Here is a 17,582-nt window from a genome sequence, read left to right on the forward strand (position 1 = left end):
GAGAAGAGACACAGTAGACGTAGCTTAGAGAATGTCGAGAAGGATATTTTAGAGATAATGGTGCAATTCCTCCATTATCCAGTTATGTTCCTACAGGTCAGAATTTGAAAGGTTAAGATTAAATATATATATATCTTTTTTTTTTAATTGAAAAGTTTTACAAAAAACAAAGATTTTCTTCCCCCCCATATTCCCCCCACCCTTTCCCTCCCCTCATCCCACCCTCCCCCCCAGACTTCCCAGAGCAAAATACAAGGTGTTTCATTTAACAATCATAAACTAGATTAACCTACTTATCCTCAGACTACTAACTCCCCCCCTTAAACCTTAACTCCAATCAATATATATATATATATTTTAAAAAAAATCATTGATTTTTATCCACCCTGGTGTCAAGTGAAAATATATATATATATATACGTAAACTAAGTTGTTTTGCAGCTCTGGTTGTGTGAAATCTCATTCACATAAAAGCCTACGAAAAAGAAAAAGACATATATATATATATATATATATATATATATATATATATATATATATGACACCAGGGTGGATAAAAATCAATGATTTTTTTTAAAAAATAAAAAAAATCGGATTTTTTTGATTTAAATCAGTTTTTTTATTGAATTTATTTTAATAAAAAACTTTTGGGGTAAAAATCTATCATAAGATAGTTTTCTATTTAAGATACATAAATAATTTAGTTTATTCAGCATGAAATGGAGCTTAGTTATGTAGCATGAGGCTGTATATTCTGCAACACTGGGACTATCGGTGAGTCAACAGTGGGTCAAAGGAGTAGCAGAGATGACAGGTGCTCTTTAAAAATTATGATTTAAATCGAGTTGATTTAAATCAAGCCTTTTTACTGGTGATTTAAATCATGATTTAAATCATGATTTAAATTGACTCGATTTAAATCAAATCCACCCTGCTTGACACCAAGTAAACATACATCAAAAAAACATACATTTAAAACTTACATTTTAAAACATACATTTAAAAAAGGTGCTTTTATAAAGAGGCAACTGGACTTTCTCGTTTATCTTGGAAGATGTTTCGCTTCTCATCTTCTGCTTCGGAGAACCGGCAAATACCACCTCTGGCTGGACCCAGAGAGGGGTGGGAATGGAGATTTTGCAATATCCTTCCCCCCAGGAATGGAGAGGGAATGGGGATTTTGCAGTATCCTTCCCCTGCAGTGGGGTGGGAATGAAGATTTTGCAGTATCCTTCCCCTGCCATGCCCACCAAGCCACGCCCACCATGCCACACCACGCCCACAGAACCAGTAGTAAAAAAAAAAATTGGATTTCACCACTGAACAGAATACAATTTAATTTGGGATGTATGGTAAATTGGTTAGATAACAGATGCAAAGATTAGAAAATTAACCATGAAAGACAATCAGCGAACAAGAGATAAAGATAATGATAGATAGAAGAATACTTAGTGTAAACAATATTATGGCAAGATGGCACAAAAGTGTAAATTAAAATATTCAGAATGATAAATATATTGAGACTTATGTTAGAAATATGGAAACGATAGATGTAAATACGATGTATGAATAAGCATTAAATGGTTGCAACAAGGAGGAAGGATAGTATGTATATTGTAAAAAAAACCTGCTGATACAACCAGTATATCGCTGTTGCAAACTTGAAACTGTGATGCAAAAGGAAGAAAAATGTGCAATAAAAATATTTACAAAAAAAAGAAAAGAAATAAACTACTCCAGGGGAAAGATACTGCAAAATCTCCATTCCCACTCCACTTCAAGGGAAGGATACTGCAAAATCCCCATTTCCTCCCCACTCCAGGGGAAGGATACTGCAAAATCCCCATTCCCCTCCCCACTCCAGGGGAAGGATACTGCAAAATCCCCATTCCCTCCCCACTCCAGGGAAAGGATACTGCAAAATCCTCATTCCCTCCCCGCTTCAGGGGAAGTATACTGCAAAATCCCCATTCCCTCCCCACTCCAGGGGAAGCATACTGCAAAATCCCCATTCCCTCCCCACTCCAGGGGAAGGATACTGCAAAATCCCCATTCCCTCCCCACTCCAGGGGAAGGATACTGCAAAATCTCCATTCCCACTCACTTCAGGGGAAGGATACTGCAAAATCCCCATTCCCTCCCCACTCCAGGGGAAGCATACTGCAAAATCCCCATTCCCTCCCCACTTCAGGGGATGGATACTGCAAAATCTCCATTCCCACCCCACTCCAGGGGGAAGGATACTGCAAAATCCCCATTCCCTCCCCACTCCAGGGGAAGCATACTGCAAAATCCTCATTCCCTCACTACTCCAGGGGAAAGATACTGCAAAATCTCCATTCCCACTCCACTTCAAGGGAAGGATACTGCAAACTCCCCATTCCCTCCCCACTCCAGGGGAAGGATACTGCAAAATCCCCATTCCCTCCCCACTTCAGGGGAAGGATACTGCAAAATCCCCATTCCCTCCCCACTTCAGGGGATGGATACTGCAAAATCTCCATTCCCACTCACTTCAGGGGAAGCATACTGCAAAATCCCCATTCCCTCCCCACTCCAGGGGAAGCATACTGCAAAATCCCCATTCCCTCCCCACTTCAGGGGATGGATACTGCAAAATCTCCATTCCCACCCCACTCCAGGGGAAGCATACTGCAAAATCCCCATTCCCTCCCCACTCCAGGAGGAAGGATACTGCAAAATCCCCATTCCCTCCCCACTCCAGGGGGAAGGATACTGCAAAATCTCCATTCCCACTCCACTGGGGCCAGCCAGAGGTGGTATTTGCCTGTTCTCCGAACCGCTCAAAATTTCCGCTACCGGTTCTCCAGAACCTGCCAGATTTCAGCCCTGCTAGAGAGGGCTGTAAAGCACTATAAAGCGGCATATAAGTCGAAGTGCTATTGCTATTGCAAAGTACTTGAATATGCAAACTGCTGGGTTTGCCCGTGTTTATATCTCATTTTTTAAAATAGGTAAGCTCAACACAGGTATATCTTGACAAGTCCTGTTTCCGCAAACTTCTCTTTTTCCTTCTAGACAAGGGACCAAAAAAAGCAGCTTCCTGCCGAAACCCGGGATCGAACCAGGGACCTTTAGATCTTCAGTCTAACGCTCTCCCAACTGAGCTATTTCGGCAGCTGTGGTTTCAGCGTTTGCTCTTTTTCCTCAGATAGAACAGCTACATTATTATTATTATTTTTGAGGTTACAGAGGCTGCAGGAGATGCAAACACTGGAACAGTGCGGATTCTGCTAAATCCAGGAATCTATAGCTGCCTTTTCAGATTACGCCAACTTCAAGTGAAGCCGATCCTGCCGGAAGAAAGAAAAAGAATTGCCTTCTTTAATACTTTTTAATATTCTGTTTGTTAACATCCCCATCGCCCGCACTCCCTCAAATGTGCTTAAGTGTTCTAGAAGGGTTGGTACTAGAGATGGGTTTCAGCAGGTTCTGACCAGTTCTGCAGAACCGGTAGCGGAAATTTTGAGTAGTTCAGAGAACCGGTAGTAAAAATTCAGACTGGCCCCATCCCCATCTACTCTCTGCCTCCCAAGTCCCAGCTGATCGGGAGGGAATGGGGATTTTGCAACAACCTTCCCCTGGAGTGAGGTGGGAATGGAGATTTGACAGTATCCTTCCCGTGCCACGCCCACCAAGCCACGCCCACCAAGCCACACCCACAGAACCGGTAGTAAAAAATGTTTGAAACCGACTACTGGTTGGTACCATAAGATTGCTATTAACTAGCTTGAGATTTTAAATGTAGCCAAAAAAAGAAAAGAAAAAAAAGGGTTAGATAAAGAAGATTGTAGGCACTTTCCCCCCCCCCAATGTTTTATTGGGGAATTAAATAGCGTGATATTTGGATTAATATTGTCAAAAAAAAAAACACATCACCTCTGTTCTGGAGAGTTTATGCAGGCTTTTTAATCCCTTTTGAGGGATTAAAGCTTTTTTAAAAAGAAAAAAAGAAAAAAGAAGGGAGGGAGGGAGGGAGGGAGGGAGGAAGGAAGGAAGGAAGGAAGGAAGGAAGGAAGGAAGGAAGGAAGGAAGGAAGGAAGGAAGGAAGGAAGTATAGGAAGAAATATCTTTCTGGGTTCTGCTCCAAATGGGGAAAAAGACACTGGAAAAATGGAGACTGCTTGGAAAGATGGTTTAATGGTGGACAGGATCACATAGTTTGAGTTCCTGAACAGAAAAAGGGCCGAGATTTATTTAGTTATTATTTATTTTATTGGATTTATATACCGCTCTACTCCCGAAGGACTCAGGGCGGTGAACAGCCACAGAATAAAACACATAAATACAAAAATTTAAAATAGAATAAAAATGAATTAAATAATTTGGCTGAGGCAAATTTAAAATACCCAATAATTTAAAAACAAATTAAAATTTACATTTAAAAGGAGAGAAGTTTTAGATGCTGAGCGTGCCTTGGTTTTAGGCCCTCTCTGGCTTTGAACTTCCTGGGGCCCAGAAAGAGTATCCTGATTGGTTGTCAGACTCCCAGGGGGTGGGGGTCTTAGCTAGCCTTGCTGGCGGATGTAATCTTCCCAGGGGCCATGTGGTGAGTTTCTGTCTAGATGGGTCCCATTGTGTTAGTTTCTGTTACTATTGTGTTGCAGATGAAGGTCCATTGACAAAAATTGAGTTTCTGCCTCTGGCCCATTAACAAAAGGGTGGGGGCAGGAAGGTGAGAGCTGCTTGGTCTTTAAAAACATGCTTCTCCATTTCTCATACAGGGAAACATAATATTCTGCCTTTTTAATATTTCCCAAAATATTTCATTCTTCTAGGAAAGGGGTGGGTGTTAACTTCCTACGGACGGACGGACGGACGGACGGACGGACGGAAGGAAGGAAGGAAGGAAGGAAAGAAAGAAAGAAAGAAAGAAAGAAAGAAAGAAAGAAAGAAAAGCTACATTTCAAACATATTTATTCATTCCCTTTAAACCAGGGCTGTAAAACTTAACATCCACCCACATATTTTTTGTAACTGGATTGTAGCACTGCACTGTTCCCTTTTGCAAGGTTTGTTGCATTTAGTGTGAATTCCCTTAGCAGAAAACATAGTATCTCAGATTTGTTAGTGCTGGTCTCTAAAGCTTTTATCAGTTCCGCCCAATACAATTTAAATACAAAGGTTGCAAATTCTAATTCTATTCTATTCTATTCTATTCTATTCTATTCTATTCTATTCTATTCTATTCTATTCTACTCTATTCTACTCTACTCTACTCTACTCCTTTCTATTTCTATTTCTATTTCTATTCTTATTCTATTTTATTATAATTCTATTCTAATTCTATTCTATTCTATTCCTATGTAATTACTATTACTATTCTATTCTACTCTACTCTATTCTTTCTATTTCTATTCTTATTCTTATTCTTATTCTTATTCTTATTCTTATTCTATTCTATTCTAATTCTATTCTATTCTATTCTATTCTTTCTATTTCTATTCTTATTCTATTTTATTATAATTCTATTCTAATTCTATTCTATTCTATTCTTTCTATTTCTATTCTTATTCTATTTTATTATAATTCTATTCTAATTCTATTCTATTCCTATGTTATTACTATTATTATTCTATTCTATTCTATTCTACTCTACTCTATTCTTTCTATTTCTATTCTTATTCTATTTTATTATAATTCTATTCTAATTCTATTCTATTCTATTCTTTCTATTTCTATTCTTATTCTATTTTATTATAATTCTATTCTAATTCTATTCTATTCCTATGTTATTACTATTATTATTCTATTCTATTCTACTCTACTCTATTCTTTCTATTTCTATTCTTATTCTATTTTATTATAATTCTATTCTAATTCTATTCTATTCCTATGTTATTACTATTATTATTCTATTCTATTCTATTCTACTCTACTCTATTCTTTCTATTTCTATTCTTATTCTATTTTATTATAATTCTATTCTAATTCTATTCTATTCCAATGCTATTCCTATTCCTATTCCTATTCCTATTCCTATTCCTATTCCTATTCCTATTCCTATTCTATTCTATGCTATTACTATTACTATTACTATTACTATTTCTATTCTATTCTATTCTATTCTATTCTATTCTATTCTATTCTATTCTATTCTATTCTATTCTATTCTATTCTATTCTATTCTATTCTATTCTATTCTGTCCCGCGGCTGATTGCAATCCCAGGTGTGCAAAAGGCGCCAATATAAGAACCACCAAAACTTAAAATATTTTTCAAATTCGGCAGGCAGCCTTAGGCAGACGCCCGGACTTCAACTCCCAGAATTCCTGTGTGTGTGTGTGTGTGTGTGTGTGTGTGTGTGTGTGTGTGTGTGTAAAGCTCATTAAAGCTGCAGACTTTAGAGCAGGGGGTCTCCAACCTTGGCAACTTTAAGACTTGTGGACTTCATTTCCCAGAATTCCTCAGCCGGCTTAGGAATTCTGGGAATTGAAGTCCACAAGTCTTAAAACTTGCCAAAGTTGGAGTCCTTCTGCTTTAGAGAAACTTCTGCACGAAAAAGTCTGTAGAGATTCTCAGTCCTCCAGGTCGTGGTTGTCTGTCAATGGTGAAATCTGTTTTTTTTTACTACTGGTTCTGTGGGCGTGGCTTGGTGGGCGTGGCATGGCTTGGTGGGCGTGGCTTGATGGGGCATGGCAGGGGAAGGATACTGCAAAATCTGCTTTCCCTCCCCACTCCTGGGGGGAAGATATTGCAAATTCTCCATTTTCACCCCACTCCAGAGGAAGGATATTGCAAAATCCCCATTCCCTCCCCACTCCGGGGGGGGCAAGGATATTGCAAAATCTCCCTTCCCACCCCACTCTGGGGCCAGCCAGAGGTGGTATTTGCCAGTTTTCCAAACTTCTCCACTACTGGTTCTCTGAACTGCTCAAAATTTCCGCTACCGGTTCTCCAGAACCTGTCAGAACCTGCTGGATTTCACCCCTGCCCAAAGGCGCTTTTTCAGGAGGCAACTGGAACTTCTTCAGAACTGAAGAAGCTTCTTGGATGAGTAGTGAAACATCTTCAAAGGAAAAAAACAAGAAAATCCAGTAAAAGCACCTTTAGGTTAACCCCTTTACTTGCCCTGTTTTTCTAAAGCCAGTGAAAAGTAAAAATACAGGTCATTTCCCCATGTTAGAATTGTGGCTTTAAGAGGATGACTTATATTTCTCCAAATGGAAACAATAACAAACGGTTATTGTACCTACCTGTTTCTAAAGGGAAAGTATGCGGTAAATGAGATGCTTGCTAAAAATATTTAAAATTCATACTTAATCTAAATCTTCTCCCCTTTTTAAATGCAAATTTTAATGTGTTTTTAAATTATGGGGTATTTTAAATTTGTTCAGCCAAATTATTTAATTCGTTTTTATTCTATTTTAAATTTTTGTATTTAGGTGTTTTATCCTGTGGCTGATCACTGCCCTGAGTCCTTAGGGAGTAGGGCGGTATAGAAATTTAAATAAATAAATAAATAAATAAATAAATAAATAAATAAATAAATAAATATTTAATATTAAATACTGGGGGGGGGAATCAGTTCCCTTTTTGAGCACATGATTGAATTACTCTAAAACCCAAAGATGGAAGGGATGCCCAGGTAAAATCCTCTGCCAGATCTCCAGGCTTTTGAAATCTACGTTCTTTCCCAGGCCAAAGGATCCCAATTCAGACTCCGGTTTAGACTAGGGCAAATACGAAGCAAGTTTTCACAAGTGCTTTATTTAAACGCTTTTAAAAACTTGCTTCGTATTTGTTTAAACTTTATTAAATTCTTATATTTGTTTAAACTTTATTAAATTTTTACATTTGTTTAAACTTTATTACATTTTTACATTTGTTTAAACTTTATTACATTTTTACATTTGTTTACACTTTATTAAATTTTAAGGGGAAGGGAGACAATAGGGAATTATCCACTTTTCCCACAAAAACGTGGAAGGCTCTTTCATGAAATGTCTCTTTAGTAACTAAAATTTAGTTTGAAATTGCCACTGCGGCCAGAGCTCTTTATGCATTGGAAATCTCGTTTATTTGATTTCCCTTTTTTCTTTTTAACAGGTGTTCACAAACATCCTGGGCAGTGCCTATCAGGTCCTGCCTTTTAAGAATGCACGAGGATCCAAACGGATTTTCTCGGTATGCTATTCAAACTGAATTTGGGGTTTCAAATTAAAAAAAAAATCGCCTTGGACTCTGGAACTTGATGGAATCCCAAAGGCAACTGGAGTTTCTTGCTTTTTCTTCGGAAACGTTTTCGCTTCGCATCCAAGCAGCTTTCTTTGGTTGAACTTCAGGGGGAACTGAAGGAATCTCTTGGAAGGAGAAGTGAAGTTTTCCAAAGGAAAAAAATAAAAAAAAACAAGTCCAGTTGCTTTTTTTGGGGTGGGGGGGGGTGGGGGGGGAGAAGCACCTTTGAAAAAACCATGACCTAGATAATTGCAAAAACTCCATAGAGACTGGATGAAATGTATCCAGTTTAGGTTTATTCAACCCAGATGGCTCAAATGTCTGTTTTTCGTTGTAATTATATATCCCAAATAAGATGCTTTTTATAAGTATCATGTAACCTTTATCTACACTGAGAGCATCTGCACCAAAGACAAATTCCTTGTGTGTCCAATCACACTTTGCCAATAAAGAATTCTATTCCATTCTATTCTATTCTACCCTACCCTACCTTATTCTATTCTACTCTAATCTACTCTCCATTCCATTCCATATATTCCATTCTATTCTCCATTCCATATATTCTATTCTATTCTATTCTATTCTATTCTATTCTATTCTATTCTATTCTATTCTATTCTATTCTATTCTATTCTATTCTATTCTATTCTACCTTACCCTATTCTATTCTCCATTCCATTCCATATATTCTATTCTATTCTATTCTACTCTACTCTACTATTCTATTCTACCCTACCCTATTCTACTCTATTCTATTCTCCATTCCATATATTCTATTCTATTCTATTCTATTCTATTCTATTCTATTCTATTCTATTCTATTCTATTCTATTCTATTCTATTCTACCTTACTCTATTCTATTCTCCATTCCATTCCATATATTCTATTCTATTCTATTCTATTCTATTCTACCCTACCCTATTCTACTCTATTCTATTCTCCATTCCATATATTCTATTCTACTCTACTCTATTCTATTCTCCATTCCATATATTCTATTCTATTCTATTCTATTCTATTCTATTCTATTCTATTCTATTCTATTCTATTCTATTCTATTCTATTCTACCTTACTCTATTCTATTCTCCATTCCATTCCATATATTCTATTCTATTCTATTCTATTCTATTCTATTCTATTCTATTCTATTCTACTCTACTCTACTCTACTATTCTATTCTATTCTACCCTACCCTATTCTACTCTATTCTATTCTCCATTCCATATATTCTATTCTACTCTACTCTATTCTATTCTCCATTCCATTCCACATATTCCATTCTATTCTCCATTCCATATATTCTATTCTATTCTACCCTACCCTATTCTACTCTACTCTATTCTCCAATCCATTCCATCTATTCTATTCTATTCTATTCCATATATACCATTGTATTGTATTGTATTCTCTGTTCCATTCCATATATTCTATTCTATTCTAAAGCTTCTTGGACAAGAAGCGAAACATTTTCAAAAAAAAATAATAATAAAAACCTCAAGGAAGTCCAGTTGCCTTTTGAAAAAAAGCATCTTTGGGACAACTAGGACCTGGATGATTGAGAAACCCCATAGCTTAGATCAGAGGTCTTCAAACTTGGCAGCTTTAAGACTTGTGGATTTCAACTCCCAGAATTCTCCAGCCAGGCTGGCTGGAGAATTCTGGGAGTTGAAGTCCACAAGTCTTAAAGCTGCCAAATTTGAAGACCTCTGGCTTAGATCTATTCACCTGGATGGCTCAAATGTCTATTTTTCACTATTGTACACCGAGAGCATATACACCAAAGACAAATTCCTTGTGTGTCCTATCACATTTGGCCAATAATAAAGAATTCTATTCTATTCTGAGAAAGATGTTTTGTATATGTATCATGTAACCTTAATGGTTTTGTAGAGGAAATGTTAAAAAAGGATCTCAGGATCCTGTTTCAACTTAGTAAGTTGAGGCAAGTTCCATAATTGCAATTATGGCTTAAGAAAGATGCATTTTTAAAAATATGTATCTTAATGCTTTTGTGGAGAAAATTAAAAAAAATAATAAAGGATCTTAGGATCCCATTTGGCTTAGCAAGTTTGAGACAAGCTCTTTCCTAGAAAAGGTTTATTCTCCTTATGTACACCGAGAGCATATACACCAAAGACAAATTCTGTACATACAATACATACAATATATGGCTCAAATGTCTGCTTTTCATTGCAATTGTGAAAATATCTACAGACCCCCCCCCACATCCTGGATTTAAATTGCTTCAACTTCTACCTTCAAAATGACTATAGAGGACTGCACATCAGAACAACTAGACACAGGGAGTCCCCCCCCCCCATGCAATCACTCTGCTTAACAACTAATTCCCACACTGTCAAATAATTTACTAAGACTGTATTACTGTTATTCTTCTCTTCTTTACTAGTATCTATCTCTTTCCATTTATTGCTATAACCATGTGCTTGCGGCTTTCTATTTATATTGCTTTTACTTGTTTCCTAGTACGATTTGATAGCTTATTAGTAACCTTGACTATCACTAAGTGTTTTATCTTATTCTCAATTAATGTATTTTATTCTCCTTATGTACACTGAGAGCATATACACCAAAGACAAATTCCTTGTGTGTCCAATCACATTTGGCCAATAATAAAGAATTCTATTCTATTCTGAGAAAGATGTTTTGTATATGTATCATGTAACCTTAATGCTTTTGTAGAGGAAATTTTAAAAAAGTGGGGAGGAGCAATGCTGAAGAAGAAAGTATTATTGAAGAAGGAATGGAAAAAATATAGAAAGAAAGAAAGACTGCTTATATTTTGGAGATTGTCTCATGATGTTTAAAGATCTAATTAAAGTTGGATAACTTCTGAATTTTATGGTAGTTTTAAAGTATTGAAGTTTAAAGGTGGATAACTTAAAATTTAATGGATAACTTTCTGCAAGTTTTGAAACTTATATTTTGGAGAATGTTCTGCTAAAGTACTAAGAGATTTTAAAATGTTTAAAATAAGATTATGGTTTTGTTTTTTTTAACAAATGTGAAATGTGATAAAAGAATTTATAAAAGGACGGTTGAAGTATAATTTTTAAAAGGGGAGTTAACAAGTGTGAGAGTTTTGAATTCTGTAATAGTTAGCATATTTTAGCTTATGTTTGTTAAATGCTATATCCTGTTTTTGCTCTGGGAAGTGGGGGGGAATTGGGGATAAAATGATGTATGATAATTGAGCGTGTAGTGTTTGGTTATTTGAATATAAAAAAATAAAAAAAATCCTTTTTTTTGTCTTAAAAAAAAGGATCTCAGGATCCTGTTTCAACTTAGCAAGTTGAGACAAGCTCTATAATGGCAATTTAGCTTAAGATGCTTTTTTTAAAAAAAAATATGTATGGTGTAACCTCAATGCTTTTGTGGAGGATTTTTTTTTTTAAAAAAAAGGATCTAGGGATCCTGTTCCACTTAGCAAACCGAGACAAATTCTTTCCTAGAAAAGGTTTATTTAAAATAGCAAAACAAGCTTTTTAAATTTCTCTTGGAATGCAATTATTTCATGCACAGTGTCTCTCATGTACACATTTTTTAATGTTCACATCTATACAACTATTTAAAAACCATTTAAAGCCATAATAGATTGCTTTTCTTCCTTTTTCTGCAAAATACATTACATTATCCATTACATCATCCATAAGGAAATCAGATACTACATTTACTATTGATTCTTGACTAATGTATCTTTTCTTTTATATACACTGAGAGCATATACAAAGACAAATTCCTTGTGTGTCCAATCACATTTGGCCAATACTAAAGAATTCTATTCTATTCTGAGAAAGATGTTTTGTATATGTATCATGTAACCTTAATGGTTTTGTAGAGGAAATGTTAAAAAAGGATCTCAGGATCCTGTTTCAACTTAGCAAGCTGAGACAAGCTCTATAATTGCAATTCTAGCTTAAGAAAGATGCTTTAAAAAAAAAATATGTATCGTGTAACCTCAATGCTTTTCTGGAGGAATTTTTTTTAAAGAAAGGATCTAGGGATCCTGTTCCGCTTAGCAAATTATTGAGACAAGCTCTTTCCGAGAAAAGGTGGGTGGCTCTTAAAAGAGCCTTTTGGGGGGTGTCGTTCTTGGGGCGAGCGAAGCAGGCGGGCCGGGAGGCTCCTCACTTCCCTTTGGCCTTGTGGCTCTCGGTCTTCTTGGGCAGGAGGACGGCTTGGATGTTGGGCAAGACGCCTCCCTGGGCGATGGTGACTTTGCCCAGCAGCTTGTTCAGCTCCTCGTCGTTGCGGATGGCCAGCTGCAAGTGGCGCGGGATGATCCGCGTCTTCTTGTTATCCCGGGCCGCGTTGCCCGCCAGCTCCAAGATTTCCGCCGTCAGGTATTCCAGCACCGCGGCCAGGTAGACGGGAGCTCCGGCGCCCACCCTCTCCGCGTAGTTGCCCTTGCGGAGCAGGCGATGCACGCGGCCCACGGGGAACTGCAAGCCGGCGCGGGATGAGCGAGTCTTGGCCTTGGCCCTGGCTTTGCCGCCTTGCTTGCCGCGTCCGGACATTCTGATTCCTTCTTTGCAAGAAAAAATAATAATATTAACTTCTTCTAACCTTTGCAGGCTAAACAAGTCAATGGCTCAAGAAAGGCTCCAGCTCCCTTTTTATTTTCTCCCGGAGATTCAAATCGGCGCTTTCTATTGGCCGGCTCCAGAAACGAAGCGAGGCGGCCAATGAGCGAGCGGCGCCTTCTCGGCGTCCAATGAAAAAGCGGGGGCGTGTCCGGGCGCATTGTTCTACGCGGAAGTCGAAAAGCGGCCAATCGCGGGGCGGCAAAGTTTTCCTCGTTCCCACGAGTTGGATAAATAGGAGAGCGGCGGACTTGGCAGCCGAGATCGCTTTCTAGATTTTTATTTTTCTCTCTCTGTGTTGATATTTTGTTTTTTTCCAGCTTGAGGATGCCCGAGCCGGCTAAATCCGCTCCGGTGCCCAAAAAGGGATCCAAAAAGGCCATCACCAAGACGCAGAAAAAAGGAGACAAGAAGCGCAAGAAGAGCCGCAAGGAGAGCTACTCTATCTACGTCTACAAGGTGTTGAAGCAAGTCCACCCGGACACTGGCATCTCCTCCAAGGCCATGAGCATCATGAACTCCTTCGTCAACGACATCTTCGAGCGCATCGCGGCTGAAGCTTCCCGCCTGGCTCACTACAACAAGCGCTCCACCATCACCTCCCGGGAGATCCAGACGGCCGTCCGCCTCCTCCTGCCCGGAGAGCTGGCCAAACACGCCGTCTCCGAGGGCACCAAAGCCGTCACCAAATACACCAGCTCCAAATAAAAAGGAGCTTGAGACGTAAAAAGTCTCCTTCGCCCAGACCCAAAGGCTCTTTTAAGAGCCACCCACTTTCTCAACGGAAAGAGCTGTTCTCTATTGGCTTATTATTATTTTTTTAACCTTAGATGAAAAATAAATTTGATATACATATATGCTGGTTTATACCTAAATCGTGACTTTATTTTTTAAGATGGGAGGCAAAAGGGCTCTTCTACCAAGGTTAATAGGATTTCCATTTTAAGTTTTCTGGGGCAGCTTTGCATTTCCCCCTTGGCTGATAAGGTCCATCCACTTAATTTTTCCCTATTTGTCTTGGGGAAGAAGCTTCCCCTTCCCCCAAATCCTTGCATCATGCAAACAGCATTTAGTGAGCACCATCTTAACACACAAAATTATCAAATTGGCTGGTAGGTAGCAAAAAATGTTCCTCCCAAATTGTGCTGCCTTGGTTCCCCTTCTGAAAATGGAGAAGGGAGGGGAGAAGCCTGCTTGGATTGTTTTAAGTTTACTTAGGGTTTGTTTGTTTTTTTCCTATGTTAGGATTTGGTTTTTCCAACACCCTGCAAATCCTCAGATTGCTGTTTTCTTTATTCAGTAATTAAATCCAAAACATGTTATTCGTTGGCTTCATTTAGCATTTTTTTCATAAGCAAAAGTAGCTTTACATTTTTATTTTTTTTTACCAAGAGGGATCGCTAAATATTTCTCGGTTCTTGAAAGGTTAGGTTTGGGGGAAGTTGTCTCTAGTTTTCTCCTTAAATTATATAAAAAATATTCTTTCGGTCAGAGTTAGCTTTTAGACTCTAAAAGAAGGCAGAAAGAATTCCCTTTAAAAGTGATTTTTTTTTCTTTTTAATCTGCCAAGAAGTGTGTGAGGCTCTTTAATTTCCATTTTAAATAAGATTTTTCTGGGGCCTTCCTCCTTGTATTTCCTGCCTAGCTTGATAAGGTCCATCCACTTCAGTTTTCCCTTTGTTTTGGGCAGCCCCCCCAAATGCTTGTATCATGCAAAGGGCATTTAGTTAGAACAATCTTTGCATAAAGTTAGCAAATAGGCTGCTATGGAGCAAAATGTCCCTCCAAATTGTGCTGACTGAAGGATTTTGTTCCCCTTCTGAAAAGAAAGAGGGGAGCCCACTTGAGTAGTTTTAATATTGCCTTAAAAGTTTAGATCCCTTTAAGAGCTACCTACTTTGTTGAAAAAGGAGCTCAAAGTTTCAAAAAGATATTAAGTGTCTTGCATCCAAAAATAGGTTGCTAATAGGTATCTTTCCTTACAGCCAGCTAAGCCTTGTCACGGCACCTCACATTATTTTGTTCATTTATTTCTGTCCTCTGCATCATTTTGCTCTGTGTTTAGAACAATAGACATAGTTTGGGAGGTAAAGCTTTTAACAACACATGTGCAGACCTGAAATAAGCAAGAATGCACACAGTTCCAATCAGAGATCTGAAGGAATCATTGAAAATATTGTCTTCAATGCGTTGAAAAAGCATCTAAAAAGCAATTTTCCTTACTAAAAGAGTTCAGATAGGGAGTTGCAATACAATAAGGATAGGAATTGCTGGTGTTTTTAGCATCCATGTGTAAAGGACATTCACTGTTTTAAAATCAGCAATATAGAAATTGTATATTTTGCTAAGAAGGACTTTCAGGAAATTTTTCTAGAGCGGGTGTTACATATAGTTAAAAGAAAGTTTTGAATCAATCACCAGAGAATGGCCCCCAAAACTGATAATTTATTTTATCTTTAAAAATAAACAGACATTTCCTTTCCTGCCATGATAATTTTTAAACATATCCAAAGTACAATCTAGTAGTAAAATCTAGAGCACACAGAGTAAAACTGCACGCAATACCTAAAAAGGCTTTTATTAATTTAGGAAGTATGAATAATAAGCTATATAAAATCATATTACACAGACATACAGTATATGTATGTATAAATTTGATATACAAGCAGTCAAAAGGAAGGGAGAAAAAAATAAAACTGCGAAATAAACAGAATTTTACTACTGAAAATCAAGAGAGACAGAAAACTCATCACAAAAGCCACTGGCATCACACACAAACATAAATGAGAATTTCTAAATTTTACAAAGCACATACAATGTTCAGATGTTTTGTTAATCTTTTCATTTCTTGGCTATTCCATCATCAGGACAATTTACAGCTATTTTTTATTAGAATTTGATAGAGCGAAGGGCAAGGAGAGTGGGGAGTAAATCATTTCTGCTTCATTCTGCCTCTAGTAAAAATGTATATATTTCCTTCTCCCTGATTACTTTGTAAAAGGAGGAGCAAAGCCAGGAGAAAAATAGAGATTTTGTGGGTGTTTTTTTTTCTAGAGTGGGATCATCCACATCACATCCCAACAAAAAGTTTCCCCTCGAATCCAAGCCCTGTTTACATGTAAAGTAATACAATGGTTTACTTTGCAATATGTTGGGATTTCAGAAGAACAATTAGAAATTCTCTCAAATATGCAAATTTGGGGCTCTCTGACCAATGTTTTGATTTTTTTTTTCCTGGTGGAAATCTGCTGCCCTAAAAGCTATACTGATTTAATACTTTAATATGGGGACCATATTCCGGGAATCATCGTAATATAAAAGATATATTCTAGTCCCATTCACAGCTATCTAGAAAGAAATGGGTGTGTATTTATTTTATCAGTTATTCAAGTATTTCAAATCCATTCCAAGCTGCCAGTCTATGGGCTTTTTTTTCAGCTGCTCGTGTCTTGGAAATAACATAAAAAGCGTATTAAAACTACGGCTTTCAAATAAATCAATTTTCCGAAAGGAACCCCCCCACCCCACCGCTCTTGACAATAGCTTTACTTCGCGCCAACAGAAAATGTACTGATTGGCGTGTTTGAAACTCAAGCGGCTCTTTCTGATTGGACGAAATCGAATTCACCGGCTATCGCTTCAAGGCAGGATGTTGGTACTATTCCTTCTCGTAGTTTTCCTTCTGGTCGGATTCCTCTGTATATAAGGCGCCCTCGCACGGCTGGTAAGTCACTAGTTTTTCTGCCTAAGGAGCGGGAGTGTCGCAATCATGTCTGGACGCGGAAAAGGAGGCAAAGGCTTGGGGAAAGGAGGCGCCAAGAGGCACCGGAAAGTCCTTCGCGATAACATCCAGGGCATCACCAAGCCGGCGATCCGCCGTTTGGCTCGTCGCGGAGGCGTGAAGCGTATTTCGGGCTTGATCTACGAGGAGACTCGCGGCGTCCTGAAGGTTTTCTTGGAAAACGTGATTCGCGATGCTGTCACCTACACCGAGCACGCCAAGAGGAAGACGGTCACCGCCATGGACGTGGTCTACGCCTTGAAGCGCCAGGGCCGCACTCTCTACGGCTTCGGCGGTTAAAACCTTCGAAAACTTTTTTCAACTTCACTCCAACAACAAAAAAAGGCCCTTTTAAGGGCCAATCAAATTTTCTTTAAAAGAAGCTTGTTGGTCACGATTTAAATTTCAAAAGGAAACCTTTGGTATTAAGAAGGGTGAATAAACTAAAAAAAATAAAGTCTAAATAAACTAAAAAGACTAAGTCTTTTTTTTCTGCCGTCGGTTTTTTATTTCTATATTAACTTCATTACGGGTGCTTTACTCTGTAAAATATACGTAAATCTATAAATACGTAAATTCACATTTACATGTTTAATATATTTAGTTTTTCGCGTCGTTTTCCTTAATCGGCCCGTGCTGGAAAAAGCGTATGGGTGGTGAGAGATTTTTTACTATTTTATATGAATAAACTGACATTTCTGGGTTAACTTAAAAAGCATCCTTTAAGAAAACTAGAGGTTAAATTATATGTAAATCGGGGCAGTTACGGATTGCTTTCATATGAGATGTTGTTCTTTTGCGGAGTGAAACTGCAACATTTAAGCATGGCTTCTGCATAACAGCAACTGTATCAAAGGGAGCTTAGTGTAACATGAGTAGGTCAAACGATTAGGGCGAAGTTTCTTTTTCTAATTCTACAACAAAAGGTTTATATACACACACCCGTAGATATATACACTGCTCAAAACAATAAAGGGAACACAAGCAGAAGACATCCGA

At 37.9% G+C, this 17,582-nt stretch overlaps 3 protein-coding genes and 1 non-coding gene across 4 annotated transcripts; 2 read left to right on the forward strand and 2 right to left on the reverse strand.

Moving 5' to 3' along the window:
• Window positions 1-3,065: 3,065 nt before the first annotated feature.
• Window positions 3,066-3,138, reverse strand: TRNAF-GAA (transfer RNA phenylalanine (anticodon GAA)). Its single transcript has one exon. It is a non-coding gene; the product is annotated as a tRNA-Phe (tRNA).
• A 9,172-nt stretch (window positions 3,139-12,310) lies between these two features.
• Window positions 12,311-12,736, reverse strand: LOC139324594 (histone H2A type 2-C-like). Its single transcript, XM_070954311.1, has one exon. The coding sequence runs from the start codon at window positions 12,734-12,736 to the stop codon at window positions 12,347-12,349; it is 390 nt and encodes a 129-aa protein (XP_070810412.1). The 3' UTR covers window positions 12,311-12,346.
• Window positions 12,737-13,129: 393 nt separating this feature from the next.
• On the forward strand, window positions 13,130-13,510 carry LOC139324629 (histone H2B 1/2/3/4/6-like). The gene has a single exon (XM_070954354.1). It carries the CDS (start codon window positions 13,130-13,132, stop codon window positions 13,508-13,510), a length of 381 nt encoding a protein of 126 aa, XP_070810455.1.
• Window positions 13,511-16,552: 3,042 nt separating this feature from the next.
• Window positions 16,553-17,040, forward strand: LOC139324698 (histone H4). Its single transcript, XM_070954435.1, has one exon. The coding sequence runs from the start codon at window positions 16,572-16,574 to the stop codon at window positions 16,881-16,883; it is 312 nt and encodes a 103-aa protein (XP_070810536.1). The 5' UTR covers window positions 16,553-16,571; the 3' UTR covers window positions 16,884-17,040.
• The last annotated feature ends 542 nt before the right edge of the window (window positions 17,041-17,582 follow it).

Source organism: Pituophis catenifer, unplaced genomic scaffold, assembly GCF_029215685.1.
Source record: "Pituophis catenifer annectens isolate HBS135680 unplaced genomic scaffold, rPitCat1.0.hap2 SCAF_15, whole genome shotgun sequence".
NCBI classification, from domain to species: Eukaryota; Metazoa; Chordata; class Lepidosauria; order Squamata; family Colubridae; genus Pituophis; species Pituophis catenifer.